Source organism: Rhipicephalus microplus, unplaced genomic scaffold (genome assembly GCF_043290135.1).
Source record: "Rhipicephalus microplus isolate Deutch F79 unplaced genomic scaffold, USDA_Rmic scaffold_14, whole genome shotgun sequence".
Taxonomy (NCBI): Eukaryota; Metazoa; Arthropoda; class Arachnida; order Ixodida; family Ixodidae; genus Rhipicephalus; species Rhipicephalus microplus.
The window spans coordinates 16,526,505-16,550,968 of NW_027464587.1; the positions used below are offsets into that span (position 1 = coordinate 16,526,505).

At 45.3% G+C, this 24,464-nt stretch overlaps 1 protein-coding gene across 3 annotated transcripts; it reads left to right on the forward strand.

The window, feature by feature from the left end:
* Positions 1–12,400: 12,400 nt before the first annotated feature.
* On the forward strand, positions 12,401–18,677 carry LOC142784495 (uncharacterized). Of its 3 annotated transcripts, XM_075882886.1 has the most exons (8): positions 12,401–12,502; positions 13,414–13,543; positions 13,673–13,848; positions 14,306–14,365; positions 14,437–14,496; positions 14,561–14,665; positions 14,721–14,834; positions 15,131–18,677. In XM_075882886.1, exons 2-8 carry the CDS (start codon positions 13,428–13,430, stop codon positions 17,290–17,292), a joined length of 2,793 nt encoding a protein of 930 aa, XP_075739001.1. In that variant the 5' UTR covers positions 12,401–12,502; positions 13,414–13,427; the 3' UTR covers positions 17,293–18,677. The 3 variants fall into 3 exon arrangements, with proteins under 3 accessions (XP_075739001.1, XP_075739003.1, XP_075739002.1); XM_075882888.1 differs by having other exon boundaries at positions 14,561–14,834; positions 15,131–15,165; XM_075882887.1 differs by lacking the exon at positions 12,401–12,502 and having other exon boundaries at positions 13,398–13,543.
* The last annotated feature ends 5,787 nt before the right edge of the window (positions 18,678–24,464 follow it).

Here is a 24,464-nt window from a genome sequence, read left to right on the forward strand (position 1 = left end):
CGGAATTTGAGCTACGGACATCTTGCATGCGAGGCGGATGCTCTAACCACTACGCCATCGTCGCACCTCCTATATATATATATATATATATATATATATATATATATATATATATATATATATATATATATATATATATATATATATATATATATATATATATATATATATATATATATATATATATATATATATATATATATATATATATATATATATATATATATATATTGTATTGTATTGCACGATCTGATCTGCATACATTACTCAATCGACTTCAGGAAGGCATCAGGGCATCAGTTTTTTTTTCGCAGGGGGAGGGGGAGTGGCAGAGAGCTGCATTGCAACACCTATATGACGATTTCGTTTGCTCAAGGAATCATACAAAATGTCTCTTGGTTTGTTTGAGTTATGCACCCATTTATTTACATGAGTAAATGCCAAGCGAATAAAGCATACACACTCACACTTATATTTATCTGCCTAAGCAAGAGATGAAAGACTCATATATGAGCAGTAGAGAAAACAATGTCGTTTAAAAAAATATCATAATATGCGAAAAATAGCGCTTAAATAAATTAAAATCTATTTACAACTCTACACCACTTGTGCTCCGAGAACAAATGCGAATAGCGCAATCTGAAAGCATTTACTGGTAATTTCACTCTTTCATGACCGTGATCGTTTGAGGCACAACGTGAAGTATGTGAAATAAAGATTGTAGTGAACCGAGCGACACGTGTGTCTAACCTCATTAAGAAGCACAAACATGTAACCAATAATTTCAAAATGCTTCAGTGCAGGATCAGGTTCAACCCACTGCCGAACACTGCGACGGCACATTTCAGCTTTCGCTAGTTAATCATTTGTACGCAATGCTTGGGCGGTGATTTTTTCTTGCTCCTGTCGCTTGCTGAAGCTCATACAACTTCGCACTATAACCTTGAGGAAATTCAGGAGGTGCGATGGTTCAGCTATTGTGTGAATGATGAGAAGTACACAGTTAGGATCGAATTGTGGTAATTAACTAACTGCCTACGAGTGTTCACATTTTCAATTTGGTTCTGTGCGCAGCAGCTTCCCCCGGCCTACAGTGTTCACAGGCGTGCGTATATGTGTGTGTAGGGAGCGGCACAATGAACGATATTTTGTTGAAAGTGGTGGGAGCACACTAGCTTTCCTGGTTTAGGCAATGTTGCATATTTACGGTTAGTATTTGATAGTTCTGGCAAAGTTTCGTTCATGTACCGATCCCCATTAATATAAAATCTGTAATTTACCAAGGAAACTGCATAAACTTCACTTATAGTCTGTATAATTACGTCTTCCCTCAACGTGCCTCAAAACGACGACGAAGTTACATAAACGCCCTTCCATGTTCCGCTGAACCCCTTGCCAATAAAAATATCTCTTCTGCTCTGCACTGAATGGTTTTTACAGGGGAGTCAGAGATCCGTTCTATACGAACCACTGCTTTCACGATCTTTTTGCACATCAGCACACGTGCCTGTCATTGGTATAAAAAAATTTGTTTACTGTTTGTTGTTCTACACCGTATTTTTATTTCCACGAATTCGGTTATGCATATTCCGAGTTCAAACAACATGTTTATTTTCAGCATTTCAAAAAATTTCTTCATATTTGCTAGCACCAAATCTTGAGAATAGTTCCTAGCAGAGTATAATACCCCAGCTTGGTCTTGTCCCAGTTCTGCGTCAATATCGAGGTCAAGCAGAGTTCCTGCAATCAGCTTTATATTTGGAAGAATGATGCAAGTATTTTTTGAGAATAGGTTTATGTCACTTTGTTTTATTCCCGGTTTACGAGCGCCGCGAATGGGAAGAACGAAATCCACTGGAAGCAGATACGAAGCTTCTACTTAAATTTCTATCAATCCCATTGTGGTTCGCGAGTCTGGTGGCCTGTTGGTACATAGCTTGGAATCTAGGAGACAAATAAGACAAATACGACAACCACACACCCTGAGGCTTGTGGTTGTCATGTGTTTTTTGGAGGCTGGGTTTCTTGATTCAAAGCCATGGTGTTTGAAGCACCGGTCTATGGGCCTCACACACCCCACCTAGACATTTCAAAAAATTAATTTCATCGCAAACACATGACACATTCACGCAGACACACACCCAGACATCAAACACGCATGGCACTGTGTGTGTGTGCGAGTGTACGTGAATCTGTCGTATGTCTGCGCTCAAATTAGTTTTTTACAATGATTTACCAACTAGCCCAACAACAAGTTTTTCTACTTGCGTAGACACTCACGCTAGATTCCACTATAGGTCTTGTGGTATGAAATTTTACACTGAAACTGTGGCCTTACCAATCAGCATCAGCAGTGCTCTTGCCAATCACCGAGGACACTGTGGTGTAAAAAAATGGCAGTGGCTTAGCTCAGCTATGCCAGGATATATACGTAGCGTTAGCAAAGGTTCAGCTGATTATTCTTAGCTTTCCAGATATCATGCTTACAGCTGTTCGAATGACACACACACGGTATACGTATTATGTGGCACATGTATATTTATTTTGGCGGGCAACTACTTCGGGATCCGATGAGTTAAGCTTCTCTGCTCTACTGCACTGTTGAGCAGCATTTGCACTCTCCTTCTTCATGGCTATACCACAGTGGCAAACACCAGTCAGAGGCGCTATCAAGCGGCTCCAGCGCAGTGTCAGATGGCGACTGCACAGGGAAGGCGCGCGCCTCGGCGTCCATATGTCTACCAAGGCTATGACGGCACTCCTCTGGAAAGCGCGCACCGGCGGCGGCGAGTCGCGCGCGGCCGCGGCCGAGTGTGAGGGAGGTGCCGGCTCTGGTGCATGACACCACTGATTGTCTGTGACGCGCACCGAATTGCGCGCACACCGGCGGCGAGTCGCGCGCGGCGGCGGAGTATCATTGCGCATGCGCAGACCAGTGCCACGCGAAATTGGCTCAGTGAGGCCAGTGTAGCAAGCACTACAAAACAGCTGACTTTTGTCCTTTTGGTAAAAGCGGGGACGACCCATGTGGCAAGAGGCTTCAAGATTGTACAGCGTTGTGAGAGTTTACCGCACGGGGTTAGCGCATTCGCCGCAGCGTCGTCATTTAAAAATCAACATTCATCATATAGAAGTACCGCCATCCAGCGGACATTCGAAAGACTAAATGAGAGGTGGCACTGCCGGACTGGACTAGACTAGGGAAGCGGGACGCGCGCACTTTCTTACAGCCTGCGCTTTGTGTCTAGTTCCCACCTTTCACCGCCTCTAGTTCATGACACTGCAGCCCAACCCTAGCTAAACCTTGTTAAAACCAAGGAGGTAACGCCCAGCGAGTTTAACGTGGCAAACTTTTCTGGTTAGATAGTGCTTAAAATGCGTCCTTCTGATACTAGTTTTGTTCAGTAAGCATCAAATTCAAGGCAAATTTTGTTGGAAATTAAGTCACCGATATTTGTCTCTGTAGGTTATTTCATCAGAAACAATAATCTTTTTATTTATGATTAACGTGCGCAGATTTCTTCGTCGATTCAAAAAAGGGCGCGCGTGCCGGTCCTCTAGTCCAACCACAAAGGTGGCTACCTACTACTACGATGACGACTACTGCCACTACATACACCGCGGACGCACAGCTCACGGCTTAAAGAGCATCACCCAAAAAAAGAAACAACGAATTGTGGCGCGCAGGTACCACGTTGCCTTTATGGCGTGGCGGTGGTGAAAGCGTGCCAGCTCTTAATATTTCGACGGTGGCGCGCACGGCGTGGCGGCGCACAGCTTTAACCTGGCCAAGGCGTTGGCGCAGTGCTGAAGCAACCTGACGACAAAGGCAAAAAACATCCCTTGCCTATTATTCTCACAAACTGCTAAAGCACAAGGTCAATTATGGCAGTACAAAAGAGGGAATGCCTTGCCATTATAGATGCCATTGATGAATCACATCGCTACCTTCATGGAAAGCCATTCACTGTTGTAACGGATCTATCTGCACTAAAATAGCTGAAGAATATTAAGAATCCTCAAGGTCCTCTCTTCTGGTGATCGTTGAAACTATCGATGTACGAAGTAAACATCAAAAACATCAAAAGTACATAAGCAACGTCGAAGCAGATGCCCTTTCCAGAGCCCCAAAATTCAACCTTTGTCCCACAATGAACTTCAACGATGCAACAGTGAGTGCTCAAAAGGAGCGTATTGATTGAAAAACAACGCAGTCATCGCCAAAAGAAGCGAACTTAGGAACATCTATGTGCCCATGAACTACGACCAATCATTCTTAAGAACGCACATCAACAATTTGGACATGTTGGAGAGAAGAAGACGCTATCACTCAGGCAGCACTCAGACTCAGGCAGCAGCGGCGACGGCGAAAGGACGCACGCTAACCTACTGTCTGCACTCTTTGCAGATACCAGCATATCGTCAAGAAAAGTGACCTGGACAGCGCTACCGAAACCGCCGTCTACCTCAGCCTGCTGCAGTTTCAAGCTGTTATCAAGTTTGTGCTGGGGGCGTTGTCTCTTTGCAACTGGCTTCACTCAGGCAGCAGCGGCGACGGCGAAAGGACGCACGCTAACCTACTGTCTGCACTCTTTGCAGATACCGGCATATCGTCAAGAAAAGTGTAAGCCATCCCATCCGGAGTCGTCTTCTGCCACCAGACCTGAGTGCCACACCGTTTATACAATTGTGTTCCTGTGGCAACACAATTGGGCGGAGTGCTTCTTGTCGGGCGGAGTGCTTCCTGTCGGGCGGAGTGCTTCCTGTCTGCTTCGACTACAGGCCCCCCGGTTGGGGGCATCGGATGGCATCGCATGTGCCCTCCGAGTGGCGGAAATGAGCCAGATCATTTTATCTCAGCTTCAACCCCGTTCGTCGCCCCCGCTCACGTTATTTTACCTGTGCATAGAACGTACTATGCGTAAAGCGACGTTATTAATTTGGAATTTATTTGGAATGTTACGCAACAGGCAAAAACTCGTCGACAGTGTCCGTATAATTTCTATTGCAGTAATGAGGTTATTGCACAATTTAGTTGAGTGTTCGATAAATGTAGCATGCTCAAATGTTGCTTCACAAGCGCTTTGAACAGGGATAAATCTGCTCTGAATGTTCTTACTGCTCTAAACTTGTTCGAACAGGCCCTTTTCGCTAGTCCAAGCTTGCTCCAAGGCGTCTTTCTGACTGCTGCAAGCCCCCTCTAAAACATTTTTCTGGTTGCTCCAAGCTTGCTACAAAAAGCACTTTTGCCTGCTCCCAGGGCTGTTCCCAAACCCATATACCTTGTTCCACCCCTGAGTGTATGACCAGACGCAACTCTTTCACACCATGGCAACTCGAGATAATAGTGCTGGCTGAATCCCTGCCAACTGACCTGATCTTCTCGCTCAACTATCTTTCTTGTATTTTCTTAGATTTTATATTGGCGTGTAACATTACTTAAATCGATCACGAGGTGTGCGGGAACAGAAAGGTGAACGTGTTGATACTTTTGTAGCAGACGATAAAAAAGCGCCGTCCACAGCACTCGTGCGCGAAACTTCATAGTTGCCGCAGCGGGCCGACGGTGGAGCCGAGCAGACGACACGCGTGTTCCCTTTCAAATGTGGATCCCTCTGTACAAGTGAGAGTCTCACGCCCTGTTACACTTTTTCGCAAATGAAACCGACGCGGGAGGACCACTGCTGTGTGCCCGGCTGCAGGGTTACCTATACAGAGGATCGACTGAAAGCACTAAGTGTTCACTATTCGCGGTTCCAACATGTCCGACCCAGAGGGAGAAATGGGAATTCAGCTTACGCTTGCCTTGAGGGCATATGAAAATTTTAAGTGTGGTCTGCGATGAACATTTCGAGCCGCATCATGTACTTCGAGACTTCGTGCACATTATAGGCGGTAGAGAGGTCAGGTTGCCCCGTGAGCGGCCAAAGCTTGCAGTCGGAGCAGTGCCTGCTATACTCAGCGGACAACAACGTCCCGACGGGGGGAACAAGAGACCAATAATACGACAAATCCTCAGCATGGCAAACAAGATGCCCCCGGGCCATCAACGTCCAACTGCGAAGAGAAAAAAAGGTCCTCTAGCGCTGCGAGCTTGACAGAGGCACATGCAAAGTGTGGGAAGTCGGCAGCGCACCCCGTGATGGACTGCAATTTGGAGACACAAGGTGGCAACACAAATGAAGGAAGACGAGACCTTTGTTCTCTGACGATGCCGTCAACCTCCAGATGGACACGTTCACCTGTCTGTTCCCGCACAACTCGTGATCACTGTAATTAATGTTACACGCCAGTAGCTTTCGTCTTTTGTGTCAGAAGGAACACTGAAAACTCAGACAGACCACCGCTGCTTAACCAGTATTCAAACCTTCGCAATTTCCCGCTGACCGAATATCGTTTACTTTAAGTTGTTTTTTTTTTAAGCGAGCCAGTGGGCGACGACCGCTGGTGAGTGGCAGCACACAGTCTCTCTTATACGCTAAAATCTCTGAAGCCATGCTTTTAAATTTTCGTTGAATCTCGTGTGGAAGCTCTAAATATAAAATGCGCTCGCTGTCAAGTTTTTTTTACTTCATATTTCGTGAGATTTTTTGTAGCATTATGTAGCAACTGAAGCTAGATTTAGAAAAATATAAGCCAACCAAAACACCTTTGCAAATAAAATTAAAAAAATGGAAAACGAGCATTCTACCCCTCTTTTTTTTCTTTATTTCCGGTAAACTTCACAAACGGGTTACTAAGATTACAATTCACTACGAACAATATGAAAAACATAAAAATAACTAAGCCCGTCAAGCATAACTATAACACATCACGTCCTAGAATTCCTTCATGGTCAGTAGGGCTGCTACACTTTCTACCCATAAAGGTACACATTCGTCTGTTCTTACTACCTCAAGTAATCTTGAGACGCTTTCCTTAAAATACTCTCTTGCTGGTCTTCTGTCTGGGTCACAATGAAATCCAGCCATTCTAGAGCGCCATATACTGTGCAAGGCAGTCATCATGATAAAATCGAAAGGTAATCCATCCTCATTCTCTATTGCCAAATACCTGATCCCATGAGGGTCTAACGGAAACTCTTTTTTGATTGTCCTTTGTAATACGTCCCAAAAATAAACTCCTTCCCAACAGTGCAGGAAAACATGGTCGATAGTTTCCGGTTTCTTACAGATTAGACAGTGAGATCCCCAAGGCATATAAAACCCATGCTCCTCTAGGAAGGTTCTTACAGGAAGTGTTCCGGTGTGTAATTTGAAAAAGAACGTTTTCGCACTTGGAGCTGCTGGCATTTTTTAAACTCGTTTCAGTACGTTCTGACCCTTGCGTGCTGTATATAGCGCTCTGTACAGTGGGACGGGGAGCATAATGTCACATAAATCTTTGTACAGTTTTTTCTTTCCAACAGACCACAGGTAATCAGTTGAAAAACGAACACACAAAAACCGCACGCTGGCCACTACTTCTTTCATGTATCCTTGCACAGCCCCTGTGGTAACATGGGTGCTGCACACACATTTTCCGCCTGCACACACATGGGTGTGTGCAGGCGGAAAATGCGGACAGAATGGTGGAAACCATGCTATCAAAGTACAGTGATGTCTTTGCTCCGGGGTTGGGTATGCTCCGAGGGCCACCGGTACACCTGACAGTCAAAGAAGGCGCAAGACCCAGGTTTTGTAAGGCGCGGACGGTGCCGCATGCGCTCAAACAAATGGTATCGGCCGAGTTAGATCGGCTGGTAAACGAAGGGGTGTTATCACCGGTAACATCGGCCGAATGGGCCACACCCGTGGTGCCCGTAGTCAAGAAAGATGGACAGGTGCGATTATGCGGCGACTTCCGGCTTACGGTGAACGCAGCTACCATAATGGAGCAATATCCGCTGCCGCGGGTTGACGATATCTTTGCGAACCTCAACGGCGGAGAAGTTTTCAGCACATTGGACTTGAGAAACGCCTATAATCAGCTGCCCCTTGACGAGGACTCGAAGAGGCTAGTCGTTTTTAACACGCACAAGGGTCTCTACTGTTTCAACAGGCTGCCGTTCGGAGTGTCGTCAGCGCCAGCAATCTTCCAGCGGCGCATGGAGGCCGTGCTCAGCGGGATCCCCGGCGTGCAGGTTTATCTGGACGACATAATTGTATCGGAAAAGGCAAACGACTGCAGGATCCTGGAGCAAGTGCTACAGCGCCTGAGGGAATACGGCCTGCGCCTACGACGGGAGAAATGCAAGTTCAGGCAAGAGCAAGTCACCTTTCTCGGACACTGCATCGACAGACACGGCCTACGCCCCAAAAGCGACAACATCACGGCACTGCTCGACGCCCCCCAGCCCACTTCGGTAAGAGAACTGAAAGCTTTTTTAGGTCTGTTAAATTACTACGGTAAGTTTTTGTCCAATGTGTCGACCTTACTAGCGCCCTTATACGCATTGTTGGCGAAGGGCGTAAAATGGGTCTGGGGCAGACAACAGCAGAATGCTTTCGAGGCAGCTAAACAAGCAGTGAAGAATGCAAAACTTTTGGTGCATTTTGACCCAAGCAAGCCCATTCGCCTAGAGTGCAACGCGTCAACAGTAGGCCTGGGAGCAGTGTTGTCGCATCGAGTCGGAGGAATTGACTACCCTATCGGATTTCAGGTCACGAACATTAACAAAAGCCGAGAAAAATTATTCCCAGTTGGAAAAGGAGGCCCTTGCCCTCGTATTTGGCGTGACCAGGTTCAGAGACTATCTGTATGGGACCCACTTCGAACTAGTAACCGACCACAAACCGTTAACCGGACTGTTCAGTCCAGACAAGGGAATTCCGCCGATGGCCGCTGCCCGCATTCAGCGTTGGGCCCTGCTGTTGGGCGGATATCGGTACAGCCTAACCTATCGTAAAGGATCTGAAAACGTAAACGCAGATGCCTTCAGCCGACTCCCTATTCCTCGGGGGCAGCCCGATAACGTAAAAGACGACGATCCCGAGTATGTATTATACGCTGAAGCTGTGAACGCGGCACCCATCAGTGCCAAAGAGTTGGCGGTTCTAACCATCCGTGATGCTATGTTACAGCAGGTGCGAAAGTGGATCCTGCAGGGCTGGCCGCAGTACCTGACAGAGTCCGAGGAGCGATTCCGGCCGTTATTCCAGAAAAGGGATGAGCTGACGGTGAATCAGGACCTCATTTATTGGGGACATAGAATAGTAGTGCCATCAGCGGCTGCTGGGAGTCTTTTGAGGCTCCTACATGAAACACATCCAGGGATGGCGGCAATGAAAAACCTTGCTCGAACCATTTTTTGGTATCCAGGGCTGGATTCCGACATCGAAAGGATGGTACGCGAATGTGAGAGGTGTGCTCAAACCAGTGCAATGCCTCCTGCGCAGGTTCCGGCGCCATGGCCAGAAACGGGCCGGAAATAGTCTCGAGTGCACATCGACTACGCAGGCCCCGTCGAAGGACACATGCTACTGGTGGTCGTAGATGCTGAAACAAAGTAGCTTCAGGCCATATCGAGGCGGAGTACGACATCAGAAGCCACCGTGGAAGCGTTGAGGCCCATATTTACCAGGTTCGGACTGCCACCTACCCTTGTTTCTGATAATGGGCCACAGTTCGTCTCAGCCGAGTTTCAGAAGTTTGTAAGAATGAACGGGATCAACCACGTGACGACGGCGCCTTACCACCCGCAGTCAAATGGCCTAGCGGAACGCGCGGTTCGCACGATCAAGGAAGGCCTTCGAAAAAACCAAGGGGGTGGCATATTCATTAAACGTCTCAGTCAGTTTTTATGCCGATACCGACGGACACCGGTAAAGGCTGGGAAGTCTCCGTCCGAACTACTGTTGGGTTAACAGCTACGGACCAGGCTAGACTGTTGCCTCCCGAGTGCAGGCGGGGAACCGCGTCTTGAAGAGAGCTCCTCCACCATGCCGTTCTGTGCAGGACAGCCGGTGTGGCTGAGAAGTTTCCACAGCCGGCCAAAATGGTTGCCGGGAGTGGTCACCAGTACCCAAGGGGCTCGCATGGCAACTGTGTCTACGCCGGACGGCGAGCAACGTCGTCATGCGGACCAACTGTGGCTGCGCACTCCGAAGGACTCGAACACGATGCAGCCAGGGGGCGCTACAACATCCACCACCACCGCTAACGAAACCTCGCCGATGCCAGCCGGCATGGCTGACCCCACGCCGGCGGGGTCGCCGCCCTCTAGCCAACCTGAGGCACCACCGCCGCTTCGCCGGTCCAACAGGCTACGGCAACCACCTCAAAGGTTCAACTGGTAAAAGGGGGAGATGTGCTACGTCATGCAAGCGTGTCGCCAATCATGTCATGACGTCATCGCCATCGCCGAGCACATAAAAGCGAGACACGCAAAATAAACCTTCCTTGTTCTTGCTTGGTTACTGAGCCGTTCACTCGCGACGTAACAACAACAAACTCGGGCAACAATCTACTTAGTCTTGTTTGACACACTGTTAGAAGGAAATGATCTATTGTCTCACGAAAAAAGAAAAATCTATTTACTAACTGCTTGATAAACAAATGTCCTAGCCCAAGGCCTCCACACTTCACCCGTCTAAACAAATTCGTGCGACTGCACCTTTCCCAGTTAGACCTCCACACAAATATTGCAAACACCCGATGTAGTTTTTGCACATTGACCCGGGACTAGTACAGCACTTGCATCACATACCACAGCTTAGACACAAAAAACCAGTTGCATGCAGTAGCCCTAGCAAACATGGACAGATAAGTTGCATTCTATCTATTCGCTTTTTCTTTAATTTATTTCGTTTGATGTGTCCAATATTCGTCAATACTTTTGTATGACTCGAGTGGTACTCCGAGATATTTAACTGGCGTTCTTGTCCATTTAATGGCTGCAAAAAATTCTGGTGTTGAAGGCCAATATCCATGCCAGAAGCCGAGGCATTTACCCCAGTTTATGTGGCTTCCTGTAACTTCGGCGAAAGATTTAGAAACTCTGATTGATTCTTCAATACCGACATAGGAAGTGCTACAAATCGCAACATCATCAGCGTATGCGAGTAGTTTGACCTCTGAAGATTGTACTTTAAACCCATTAATGATGTCATTCTGCAATATCGACCGACATAAAGTTTCAATATAGATGCAAAACAGTGGACTAACAGGCCAACCTTGACGCACTGAGCGCTCTATTCTAATGGGGGGGGGGGGGGGGGCACTGTCTTGTTGATAATTAGTCTCGTACTACCATTCCGATATGCCGTGGCTACTCCGTCAATAATTATCTTACCAACATTAATGTGCTTCAATACTGCATACAAAAGAGCGTGGGCAACGCAATCAAACGCTTTCTCCAGATTCAGCTGAAGTATGGCCACACGAGCTTAACTGGTGTCAACACATTCGAGCACGGATCGCATTTTATGAACGTTTGTAACTATGGACCGACCTTTGATTCCACACGTTTGGTGTGGACCGACGATATCTTTTATTACTGACTGAAGTCTAGCCGCCAAAATTTTCATCAATATTTTGTAGTCTACGTTTGTCAGTGCGATTGACCTGTACGCTGTGACGTGACTGAGCTTTTCAGCCTCGTCTGTTTTCGGAATGAGAACGGTACGCGATTCCCCAAAGGATGGTGGTAATTTCTTTTCCTGATATTCCTCATTAAAAACACCTGCAAGTATAGGAGACAGTTCACTTTTAAAACATTTGTTCCACTTGGCACAAAGACCATCTGGTCCTGGAGATTTTCCGGGATTTAACTTATCAATCGCCCGTTCCACTTCAGATGCAGATATAGATAATTCCAAAGCGTTTTTCACTTCCTCACTCACTTTCGGCATGCGTCCTAAATATTCTTCTTTAAATCTTTCTAGGTTTACCTGTCTACACGCAAAAAGGTTTTCGAAATGACTTGAAAATACGGATAAAATGCTGTCCGTATCAGTTACTTCGTGACCATCCTTCTCTATTTTTTCGATATGATTCTGTCGAGCGTTCGTTTTCTCCACCCCTAACGCTCTTTTGGTTGGCGTCTCTCCAGCCGCTAATGTCTCAGCCCTAGCACGGACGAGTGCACCGCGGTAGCGTTCCTCGTCATGCAGTGCAAGTTTCTGCTTAATATTGCGTATGTCAATTTCATACTCTCCCCATAGAGAAAGAAGAAGACAAGAGCGGACACTCCGCGAAACCTGGCCTCAGGAAGTGCGTCACGACTACGTAACGAACTAGTGCTCCCACCACACGTCAGAGGGCGCAAGCGCAAAAAAAAACACAGTTATAATCAATGCAACAGAATTGTTTTCACAAATTAATAATTACACGCCCAAATTTGGTATGTTCTTTATACATAAGAACGATTTATTCAACACACCTTACGCGATTATTTTTCTTCAGCCGTACTGTCATAAACACCATCTACCCAGCGACAAGCCCATGCATGACTGACAGCGAGAAGCTTTCGTCGCTTTCGTCAACGCCGGCTGCGTCGGCGTTTTCAAGCGTGAGATAACAGGTGAGTCACGTTTTCAAGCGAAGCTTGTTGAATGACATGTTGTTGGTCTTGTTGGGTCATTTTTTCAGAAAACGGTTACGCCTGCGCGAAAAAGACACCATGCAACAAACATAGAAAGATGCACACACACACGTTGCGCTTCGTGTGTGCGAGTTTGTTTCTTACGTGGCGTGTCATTCACGCAGTTGTAACCTTTTTCTGAAGCTTGTAAGGACTGAGAGGTTCGCTAAAAAGAAAGTTTGTGGCTCTATGCGGCGGTTAGACGGGAACATTGTGCAACGTATGCAGTATAGAAAAGGCGGCACGGCGTCAAGCCGAGGCGACGCGTGCTGCGTCTGCCACGGACGCGAGCGTCTGTGCGCTGAGCATAGCTGGGCAGCTAGGTCGTAGGCTCGGTGCAAAATATTGAGAAGCGTTTGTTGGGCCTCGCATGCTTCACGACGCATTTCCCGAAGGCTCGGAACACGAATAATTCTTGGTGTGCCGGAGGCAAATCTGGACTAGCCAAGTGGCCATCATCTTCGTTTCTTCGCTAGCCTTGTGCCACTAGTGCAAGCTGCCCACAAATTTTTTTGACGTTTCCAATATAATTTTACCGCACAAATTTCAACTACGATTTTTCTTCCCAATGTACTGCTGATACTGCGTACGCACGAAGGTGTTCTAATGTTCCCAGGCCGCGATACCATTGCATTACAAGGGATAGCGGCCTGGAAACTTCTGAAGATCTTTGTTCGTGGTCTTGACGTATATCTTTGTAAGTCAGAGTTTTATGGGTCAGAGATGTATCACTGGTTTTGTATTGTGCATCGATTAGCTAATCATTCAAAGGGGTTTGCTGGTACACTTATGACGTGCACATATCTTTTTTGTAATTTGACAGCGAAGCATCCACTTACTAACATTTTCAGACCGCGCTGACGCCATGCCGTCCGGCGGTCCAAGCTACGGCAGCTACTGCTGTGTATCGTGGTGCTTCAACAATGGCAGAACCCACAAGAAGCCTGGGACGAGTTTCTTCCGCGTACCACGGGACGGCAGGTGTGTTAAAGCTTTTGTATGGTTTGCATGTCTGTAGGCTTACTGTTCGTACTTGCTAAGTGAGGGTGACAATAAAAAATCACTATTCAAGCACTTCCCCTTTCAGCTGATAGTTCATTGCCAATGCAGGATGAAAGCATGGATGCAGTATGCTGGACGCGATGATCTCCTGAGTAAGCCGGCCAGCCTATTGTACGCAACGTACAGGGTTTGTAGCGACCATTTTACTGCTCAAAGTTTCATGGACCCTGGGCACACAAGGCTTACAAGAATGGCTGTTCCCAGTGTGCAACCAGCTGCACCATGTAAGTGATTGACTGAAACTCAAATATGTGCAATAGCAGCCACTTGTATTGAATCAGTGGCGACAGTTAACCGTGAAGATCTTTGTAGCCGATAGAGAAACCTCACTACAGAAGTAACACTTGGAAAGTCTTAAATTCTGTGAATTGTGGGCTATTACCTTCCTAACGGCAGCTTTACATTTCTGTCATTTTTTGATGCTCTGGACCTGCGCAACTTGTTTTGAAAGACTTTAAAGGGCTATTTCACGTTATCTTCAAGCCTGAGTGCACATGTACGCATACCTTTCATCAGTGAAAGCTGCCACTGTTGATAATTCCAAAAATCACAAATTACTTGTTTCCTAGTAGGTGCTGTCTCTTTTCTTCCACGTTCGACCAATTTATGCGTTTGAAAGAGCTGTTTAAGTTTCCCCATGCTACAAGCTTTGTAACTTGTACCAACTGCACATATATGCAGGTTCTCTGAGCGTCGCTTCAAGTAGTGACTGTGACATGGCTGCAGAAGCTGCACTGCAAGGTGCGGATGAGCTTCAGTTTGTGTTATTTTAAGCCTCTTACTGACACATTGTCGTAATTTCATCTCTTCAGGACCTGCGGTAGAGGCTTCAAAAAGCGGCTCCCACACATTGAGGTGCCCCGATGAACAGGGTGCGTTCAGTGTCGCGATTTCTTTTTTTTTTACCCAAATTGACTGTTGACCAAACCTCTGCAGGTGGCAGCTCCCTTGTAGCTGGTGAAAGAATTTCTGATGATTTCGTCTTGCCGGAGAAAACCTTAACCAGTCGTTCAGCTGTCACAAAAGGAACTTGTGTGGCCGGTAAGTTGTATGTTCACTTCAACACCAGAGTGGATTGATATAGAGACTTCCGCAGGCCGCTCGCAAGATTGTTCCGACAGCATTGTCCGAGGCACTGAACAAGTTTCACAAGACCCTCCAGAAGACGTCTCCGCCAACAGCTCCACGCCTGAGTGCCTTAGAGAAAATGGTGACTATGCTTTTATTGCAGCAGTTTTTAATGTGCTATTTTATGTTTAGGACATTCTGAGGAAACTATCCTCAAAAGGACACTACGTGTGCACTTACAAAATGTAAGGGTGGGCTCTCAGTGATTTTCATTTTTTTTGTGCATTGTCAACATTGTGAATGGTTTGTTTTTAGGTAGTGGAATCGAAAACTTTGTACCACAGAAAGTTGTGCACCTTGGGTCTGAAAGAGCGAGGAAAGTGCTCGTATGGGATTAGTTGTTCTTCGCTTTTACATCAATTTTTTTGTTTATTGCAGTGCGTTCCTGTGTGCCAGCGACAATGTCTCCATCAATGAAGTACAAGCAAACCATTAAACATCTGCAAGCCAAAGTAGCAGCACAGCGGAAAACTATCAAAAGACTGCAGAGACAGCCTCACCAAGCACCGTCATCGACTACGAAGGCCCTTGAAGTTATCCGACCGCACGTCACCGAGGAGGTTTTTAAACTTCTTTCTGCACATGTTCGCTTGAGGCCCAAACGCAAGGGCAAGCGGTTTCCCGTGTGGTTCAAGAAATTCGCTCTTCACTTAAACTTCCGAGGTCCGCGAGCATACCGATTTCTGGCTCCGTATTTTTCTTTGCCCTCCCGGCGTTCATTAAGGAGGTGGCTAGCTAATGTAAAGATGACTCCAGGCATAATTCCAGGAATCCTTTCTTCCATTGCAACAAATACTCAAGCTTGGAATGAACGGGACCGAGTGTGCGCTTTAGTTTTCGACGAAATAGCACTTAAAAAGAATTTGTACTATGATGCTTCAAGAGACGTTGTCCAGGGTTTTACAGATGATGGCACTCATCGCACTTCAACCATCGCTGATCGAGCACTGGTTTTTCTTCTTGTTGGTGTTTCGAGAAAGTGGGTTCAACCGGTTGCTTTTACTATAGGGCACACATCAACACCATCATCTGTTATGCATAACTTGCTGGTGTCACTCATTTTGGAGCTTAGGAGCATTAATATTGCAGTGAAAGCAGTCATTTGTGACCAGGGCAGTTCAAATGTAAGTCTCTCTAACCAACTAAAAGTGACTGTAGCAAAGCCTTTTTTTGAAGTTAATGGTGAGCGGGTATATTACATTTTTGATGTTCCGCATTTAATTAAAACAACGCGCAATAATGTCCAAGCACACAAGTTATACATTGGGGATGACATCGTTAACTGGTCGCACATTGTAAGCCTTTACCAATCCTCACATGAGTTGCGGTTGCGATTGGCTCCAAAGTTGACTGAACGGCACGTTCATCAGAAACCTTTTTCTAATATGAAGGTCAGCAGAGCAACTCAGGTCCTCAGTGCATCAGTTTCGATTGCTATCACGGCAATGGTGTATGCGAAGGTGCTGCCTGCCTCGGCCATCCCTACAGCTCAATTTTGTGATCGTATGGACAGGATTTTCGATGCCTTGAACAGCTCGAGTAAAAAAAGAACTTCGCAAAAGCTGCGGCATGCAATCATGAAAAATGATTCAGAGCTGATTGACTTCCTCCGAGGTCAGCTTCCCTGGATTGCATCATGGCAGTTTGTTGGCAGACGTCAACCACAAACCATCGTAGGTTGGCAAATTACAATTCAGGCAATTTGTCAACTATGGGACGACCTCTCCAAAAATTACAATTTTGAATACCTGTTAACACGCAGGCTTCAACAGGATCCTCTGGAGAACATATTTGGCCACATTAGGCAAAAACAGGGTTGCAACACCAACCCCAATGTAGCACAATTTATTTGTGGCCTGAAGCACATCTGCATAAGAAAACTCTTCAAGCTGTCAGAATACGGAAATGTCGAGGATGATGAATGTGACCTCCTCCAGGAACAGCTGTCGCCATTCTCCCTCACCAGTGCGTCTCTTGTGGATAATGAGGAGTGTGCACAGCCACAGCCTGACGACTTTCCCGCTCTAGACGATCTCTCTGAACTTGCGACAAACATTCACTCCCATATTATCGATGACTCCGCTGCATATTATGTAGCTGGTTTTCTCATCAAACACTTCCTTCGGAATGCATGTGACGGTTGCAGTTGCCCACAGTTACTGAAAGACGACAGTGAGACGCTCAAGGGTACCCACCAGTATTTCACAATGCTCAAAGCATACCACGTCCCCAGCAAACTTTTTGGGAATCTCACTGTGCCATCAGAAGCAGCTTTTGCATACGTACAACAACTTGAATCTCACTTTCTTGCCATAATTGAGGCCACTGCACATCACCTGAAAGTGTGCGATGTTTTGTATCACCATCTGTCAAGTGTTGGCGATTTTCATTTCTGCTCTGCTGGGTGTCGCGCTAAGTTTCTGAAAATGTTTTGCCGGGTTCGTTTATGTTGGCATGTGCGTTTTGTGAACCGAAACTTAGACAGGGTTAGGTTCCAGTCTTCAGTCTCGGGCATGCAGCTTGACAAGTTCAAAGGTTAGCAATTAGCGGCGGGTTTACACTAAAGTATTGGAGTTGAGCCGAATCCTGCAATAGCTTTGTTATGTTATTACTTCGTTACAGCAGACTTCATTATGGTCTTATATGCTTATATTCAGTTCAACTGGACTAACCACTCCTTTGTTGCATTCATTGTTTTGGTTACCCGCTATGAGGAGTACAAACACTGTGTATTCGCTCGAAGTGATTTGCATAACCTTAAAAAGAATGTTGGGCATCCTGTCTGTATTTTTTGTAGCAAATACGGGCGAACTGTACACTTTACTGTGGGTCGCTTGGTCACTGTGTATGCTTTATCTCTCCAGCTCAAGTAATATATCGATAACAAAACCGCTTGTTGAAATGTCTTCGAGCGGGTAAGGAACACAGTATGAAGTGGGCACGGTTCATGTTATCACGCTTTTCGTATTTTAGCTTCTCATCAACCTCCTCATCTTGCCCATCAAAATTTTCAAAAGAATACCCAAACTTGTAGCGTTTGATGGGGCTGCGGACGCTGCCATTTTATTTTTATATAGCTTGTGAGTGATAACGTACGATGTAGAGCCTTTGTGAAAAATAATGAGCCAAAGTGGTTTCCTTCTGCTATTTATTAGCCCTGTAATACCGCTCTCGTAGCACCAATTAAGGTCCACAATTCTGGATAAAGTGATGACTACAATCTATTTTAGCTCGCAAGCGTCACAGCAACACCCAGACGCAAATCACTTGGGATCTTAAGTTTTTGATGAAGGCGACGCATAACAAAAGCCACAAGACCTGTCAGTGTTGTAGCATAAAGTTTGTCTTTCACGTAGTGAGCAAGCTGCAAAGCCCTACCTTTCTGAGGACAAGCAGGCATCAAGTCTGCTTTTTTTCATTTTGGACTAGCTGTTCTTAAGCACAGCCAGCACACTGCACCTTTGCCTTTCTGCTATATTGTGTCGTGTGGTTTCTGTGCGCTCTTTTTTTCTATGCATTATTTCAGTTTAGCCCAGGCGTGATTCGCGACTTCATTGCTGTGTATATGTCACTTCTTCCTTCTTCATCAGCATTGTGCGCTATGTTTTTGCCATAGATCCTTAGCTACCCACTGGCCCGGTGTGTCATACTTCACCAGTTTCTCGGCTTCTGCCAACTCTAGCGATGTGTGCGTTGTCTGTGTTCTCTATGTATTTGTTACAATATTTGTTACAATTTATTTGTAAGGCGAGATGCATTTGTTGTCTACCTTTGTCATATTGTGCTTTTTATATTCTCATACTCTACCTTGCCTTTGAATAAAACATTGCGGATGCTCTGTTTCTTTGACTGATATATACATTGATCACTTGTTCCAAAAGAAAAACACAAGCGCGATGAATAAAACGATAGTGAATTATCATTACCTGCATCTCTTTTTATTATAACTTAATCAAAATAAAAATTACGTCACGACCGATTCGCACGAACCACTGAACAAAACAAAACAGGGAATCGCTAAATCAAAACGACCTACAAAAACTATCCATTTGGGCGATGAATAGTGGTCTGAAATTATGAACTTACGACATAGCCAAACGCCGGTTATGCAAAGTAATTCAAAAGTTGCGCCAGTGAAACCGAAACCGGAAGCGCAAGCCACTTGCTCTCATCAACCACTAGGTGTGCTAGAGTCGATTGGGCCGCTGGGGTCTACGGGAGTGTCCACTCTTCACCTTTTTTTATTTCTCTATGCTCTCCCGGTTGTTTGCACTCCAAGTCTATTAGTCTTTCCAAAGTCTTTCGGAGTTCTTTTTCTGTCTTTTTTCTTTCGTAACTCAATGCGCAAGAACGATCAATAGCTTTTATTTTTATTCGCTGCTTGAACTCTTCCCATTGTTCTGCAAGTTTAACTTCACCGTCCATTTTTATTTCATTGATACAGTTCATTACCTGATCTAAGAAATATTCGTCAGTGATCAAAGTGGAATTCATCTTCCACAGCTCCCATGAGAAAGTTCCACCTTTTGTTTTCTCTCCCATATCACATTCAACTAAACAATGATCACTGAAGTGTATAGGGTAGACAGCATATGTCTTACAGTAGGCTATTCAAGCGACACGTAAATGCGATCAAGGCGCGCATGGCTATTCCCCTGAAAATGTGTGAAACGCACATCCCACGTTCCCTCCATACAGCTGCCCACGTCTTCTAACTCGAATTCAGTAATTACGTCCACTAGCGTCCTACTACTTTTATCGTAAAGCCCAAACTCCATAAGCGCGAAAATGCACGCGACAGCGACGAGCGACGCGACGTAGATCGGCTTCGCGCGATCAGTCGCTAGCGCAGGCAAACCTCATTCACGCGACGGCTTCGGCGAGCGAATTCCACTGTTGCTGGCATGAGGCCGTCAACTCGCACCAAGAAAACCGCGTAGCGAGCGGTTTCCAATTAAAAAATAAGATATATTGTTGTGTAATGGAACGGAAAGTGTTTATTATTGCCTTGCAGCATTTTTTATAAGCGCATGCGTAATAAACATTGCGTTATTTTTTGTTGCGCATACGTGACTCGGGCAGGGTCACGTGCACCTATGTAGTCTTTGTCTTTTCCGGTTTTTCGCTATTGGCTGCTTGAGCCCAGCACTTCCGGGTGATGTCGCTCATCAAAATCTGGAGAACCGAGCGATCGGTTTCCAAATCTGGAGAACCGAGCGATCGCGCGAAAACGAGCAGGCGACACGTCGCGCGAACGCCCTGTTTCGTCGCTCATAGCGTCGCTCGTCGCTGTCGCGTGCATTTTCGCGCTTATGGAGTTTGGGCTTAAATGGCGCGTTCGTTTGCTCGATCTCGCCCGTTGAGGACGCAGTTAAAATCAGCAAGTAATACATATTTCCTTTCCAAAGTGAAGTGCTGCTTTAGGCTTGAAAAAAAAAAAAGTGATCGCTCCTCGCAAATGGTTGGTGCATAAATACACACTATACGCCACTGATATTCATTGAATACAAAATCACAGGAAAGCAATCTACCAGACGGGCAAGAGAAGGTATCTTGCACTACCAGACCCGGTAACTTTTTAATGAACAAAACACAGCCTGCAGACGTGCCTATTGCTTAACTTACAATTCCGTAGTAACGCGCCGTAAACCTCAGCACCATGCCCCGGGTCTCCTACTCACCGTCTACTTTTGTTTTTTGTAGAGCATTCTACCCCTCGACCACTTCGGGGGAACTGCGCGTGGCTCTTAAAATAATGACACACACTACCGATTGCAGCGCCACAAGCGGATTCACCCTCTTTGAGTTTCACTTTTAATGCATTGGTGCTGCGGCCGTTCCGGGCAGCGCATTTGTAATCTGTAGTAGATTACAGCAGAATCTGCAGCAGATTACAAATGCGCTTCCGGGCGCTCTCCTTGTTCTAGTACACTCTAGTGGCACGAGCCTTTTGAGGGCGAAAACGCTCGGTTCACCCAATAGTTGCCTAAAATCGGCTTGTTTGGCTTAAAGTGTATGAATAGACGACGTTAGAATCGCTGTGTTGGAAAACGTTTTTCAGGCGATTTAGGCGTTCTTTATTCTGTGGTTCAGGTAGAGTTTCTCACTAACTTGTGACACACAGAATGTGGCGGGTTCATCGTATTACAGTGAACTAGAAGGTGTAATCGTATCAACACCTCCTAGATTTTCTGTGCCTGCCGGATGAGCACGAAACGCCGGTCATTTCTGGCAGCGCTGCCTACGTAAGAGTAAGGGTTTTGTACTTGGCCTTTAAGATTGGCAGTTTAGCGTTTGTTACTCATTTTAGAGGATGCCTTGTATTGAAAAAGTTGCTTGTTGAATGACAGCGTCACTTACGTATGGTAAATAACATATTATTTAGGCCTTTTAAAACTTTTTTTATGTTTTTTGTTGCATATAAGCTCCAAAAACGTAAAAACTTATTTGAAGACACCCCTACTCGAGTGACGCCACCACCGTAGTTCCGACGACCTCCGCTTTCCAAGTAACCGCCGATAATCCGGCAGGCACGGAAAATCTAAAAGGCGTTGATCGTATTCTAATCGTGATGTTTTTTTTTCGCCGATGTTGGTGTTGGATTGGACTGCAATCTGTTTGAAATGGCGAGAACCGCCTCTGTCCGTAGGGACGTGGTTGCTTTCTGTTGTTAGAAAGTGATTCATACGCAAGTCGCTGCCGCTTTTGTTAATTCCTGTGATGTTGCCGTGTTCAGGAGCTTCTCATCCGTGCTTATCGAGTAGTTAACGGCATTCGCCCGAAGTGTTTGCCACCAAATCTACAAGCAATGATAACGAGCATGAAATAAAAGCCGTGTGGAATGCGATTTGTGAATGTTGGTCTGACGCATGTACTACTACGCGGATGTATGGTAGGTGTATGCGTGTTGCTTGAGGACCGATCAAACAGCTGGTGTCACTTGGGAGGAAGTATAAACTTGTGTCAAAGCTTTCGTTCAAGCTTGTTCTTGCGTAAGTGCGCGAGATAGATACGGAAAGCACAAGTTGGAATTAGAGAACGTTCCTGTCCGGGTGGCTTTATTGAACGGTCGCAGATGCATTTGTTTGCTTAGCAGTGTGTGTTTAGATTGTGGTAACCAACAGTGAAGGTAGTTGTGTGTGGGTGGGGAAATTAGTTTTCTTTGTTGCGGTGCCTTCCAAACAAATCCGTTGTTTCTTCTTTTTGTCGGTCTCTTGATGTGGCACTAAATTTTGCTATGTGCTCTTTGTGACACTTCCTCTCGCTGTAGAATGCTGTAGTAAAAGTTGACGCGAAAGTTCAGCTGAAGTGTTTCAAGTTTCTTGCAACTATCCACAGCAACATTTCTTTGTCTGTGTGGTCAGTTGGACGCACGTTATTTGGCGTGCCTTTGATAACACAAAACGTTTTTTTTTTATTTACTGAACGATCCGGAAAAAATCGGGAACATCTGTCCCGACTGGGACAGCGCGGGCAAAGTCTTGGACAGTCCAGCAAAATTCGGGACGGCTGGTAACACTAGTTTAGGCAAGTGTATATAAATGAAAAAAAAAAGGAATAAAATAGAAATTTCATTGCTGGTAGCAATGTCGAGCTTAAATTGCTAAACTTTAAAGGTCTTTTTAAAGGTTAACATTGCCGCAATACAGCAGTGTCATGGGGTGAAGTGCTTGCAGTGTATTGCAGTAAAGTATACACAACGCGCGCGTGTGTGTGTAAAATGGAAGCGTAGCACTGCTATTAGGCCTAATGTGATGCGCCGTGCTTTGTCTCATTACTGGTCATGCGGTAGACGGCATCGGCACCAACTTCAACCTTTGTAAAGAGTCCAAATGTTCCCCCCATAATTTTTTTTTAATTGTGGCAAGTGATTCACACTGCAGTAAGCTTCTAGTATATCGCATGAATAATTTAAAATTGTTGCAGGGGCCCCGAATAATCAAGTGAAAAATACCTGTGACAGATTCCTTGGTACACCAGATTTTGTGCCATCAGATATGTGCTCTAAAATGAAAATGATCATTATTATTGAAAGATATACTCAGGCTATGTATTGGAAATGATTGTGCATATTTCGCAAATTTCTTTTTAAAAGCTCATGGTTCACTTTATCGGCCTTTTCTTGAGTTATCAAGAAAAATAGCTCCCCAAGAATGGTCTAAAACTAAACGCACAGTTTGTCAAGGGGCAAGTTGAGCTTAGCAAGAAAATGATTTATGAAAACCATTCTGTCCCAGAACCAAGAGCAAGGTGGTTTCAGAAAACATGTTGACCTGAGATGATGGCATGTGTTCAAGCATCTTACAAAGGCTGCTTCTTGTTATAATGTGGCTGTAATTGGACAAATGCCTGCCATCAGGTGTGGAGATACATCGCATCTCTGATCATCAAGTTTTTAAAGAATGGGTTTTAAGGGGATGCTAAAAATTTTTTTTGAATGGGTGAGCATTAGAGAGCATTACTTTATTAACGTCTCCAATTTTATTAGGTTAGCACTGAGGCTTGCAGGTATGTTAAATGAGCATGGTCACATGAGTAACACCTCAGAGGTCAATAATTTTTGGGCTGACAGCAAGGTATGCATGAAACAGGATTATGCGAATTGCAGAAGTAGAAGTAATGAAGTTGTTGAGAAGACTTTGTTAACGGTACATTTACAGGCTTCATGTAGAATTTGCTTTCTAGCAGGGTAAATTTACTTTGCTGCTGCTTCCGATGGCATCATTGCACTTCATAAGCACTGGTTTTATAAGCACGTGACGATCTTGTTTTTTCAAGGTTCATGTACTGATTAAAAAGTATAGGATAAAGAAACTTACATGCTTTCTTAAGGCTTAATCAAGCTCATCATAGAGGTAAATGGTGACATTTTGGTGAGTTTTATGTGGGAGGTCTGTGTACATAACATCATAGTAATTTATTTAATTATATAGCTTTATATAGCTTTTTTGTAATTTATAGCTTTATTTGTGTAACGAGTGAAGCTTCTTTTCCTGTTAAAAATTTCTGCCAAGCAAACAAGTTCCAACAGTAGGATTTGCCCTTGGGTAAAGCAGGTGGTAAGAGTGAGCTTATTCAGAAGCCCTTCAAGAGTACCCACTGAAGGAATTAGTACCTATAGGGCGAAAATTCCAGTGCACCAAGAAGGGCAAGGGAGGACGGTGCAGGTTAACATTTCGGGAGGGTATCTTCTGGACATCATCCTTAATCTCTAGCCACAAGCTTGTATGACCAATGTTTAGCAGACTCCTACTAACATAAACTAGGTATAAATGTTATTTCTCTATTGCAAGATGACACACCATATACCTTTTGAGAGTCTCCTCACCACAAGCCCTTACATTAGCCTAAAAATATTTTTTCTACAGTGCCCTTTTTTTGTCCTAAACAGTTGTCTCAAGCAACAATATGCACACTGTGACAGTCTAGCTGGTGACCACACAGATGGCTCTAGCCATCACGATGTATACTCCATTCAAAATGTAAGACACTGCAAAATCATAGTCCGGTGTGCGTGCATACGACCTTGAACATGTAAGCAGTGACCACTTCTCTTGTGTTCTCTGCACTGGCGCATGCTTGTCGCATACCTGTTCAAGATTGTGACAGTGAAATTAGTTCTGCCAATGCTGTCTCAGAGGTAATACTGTGTACACCCCCAGGAACACCATGGTGGAGCGAGCAGAGGTTCATATCAAATGTAATAATAAAC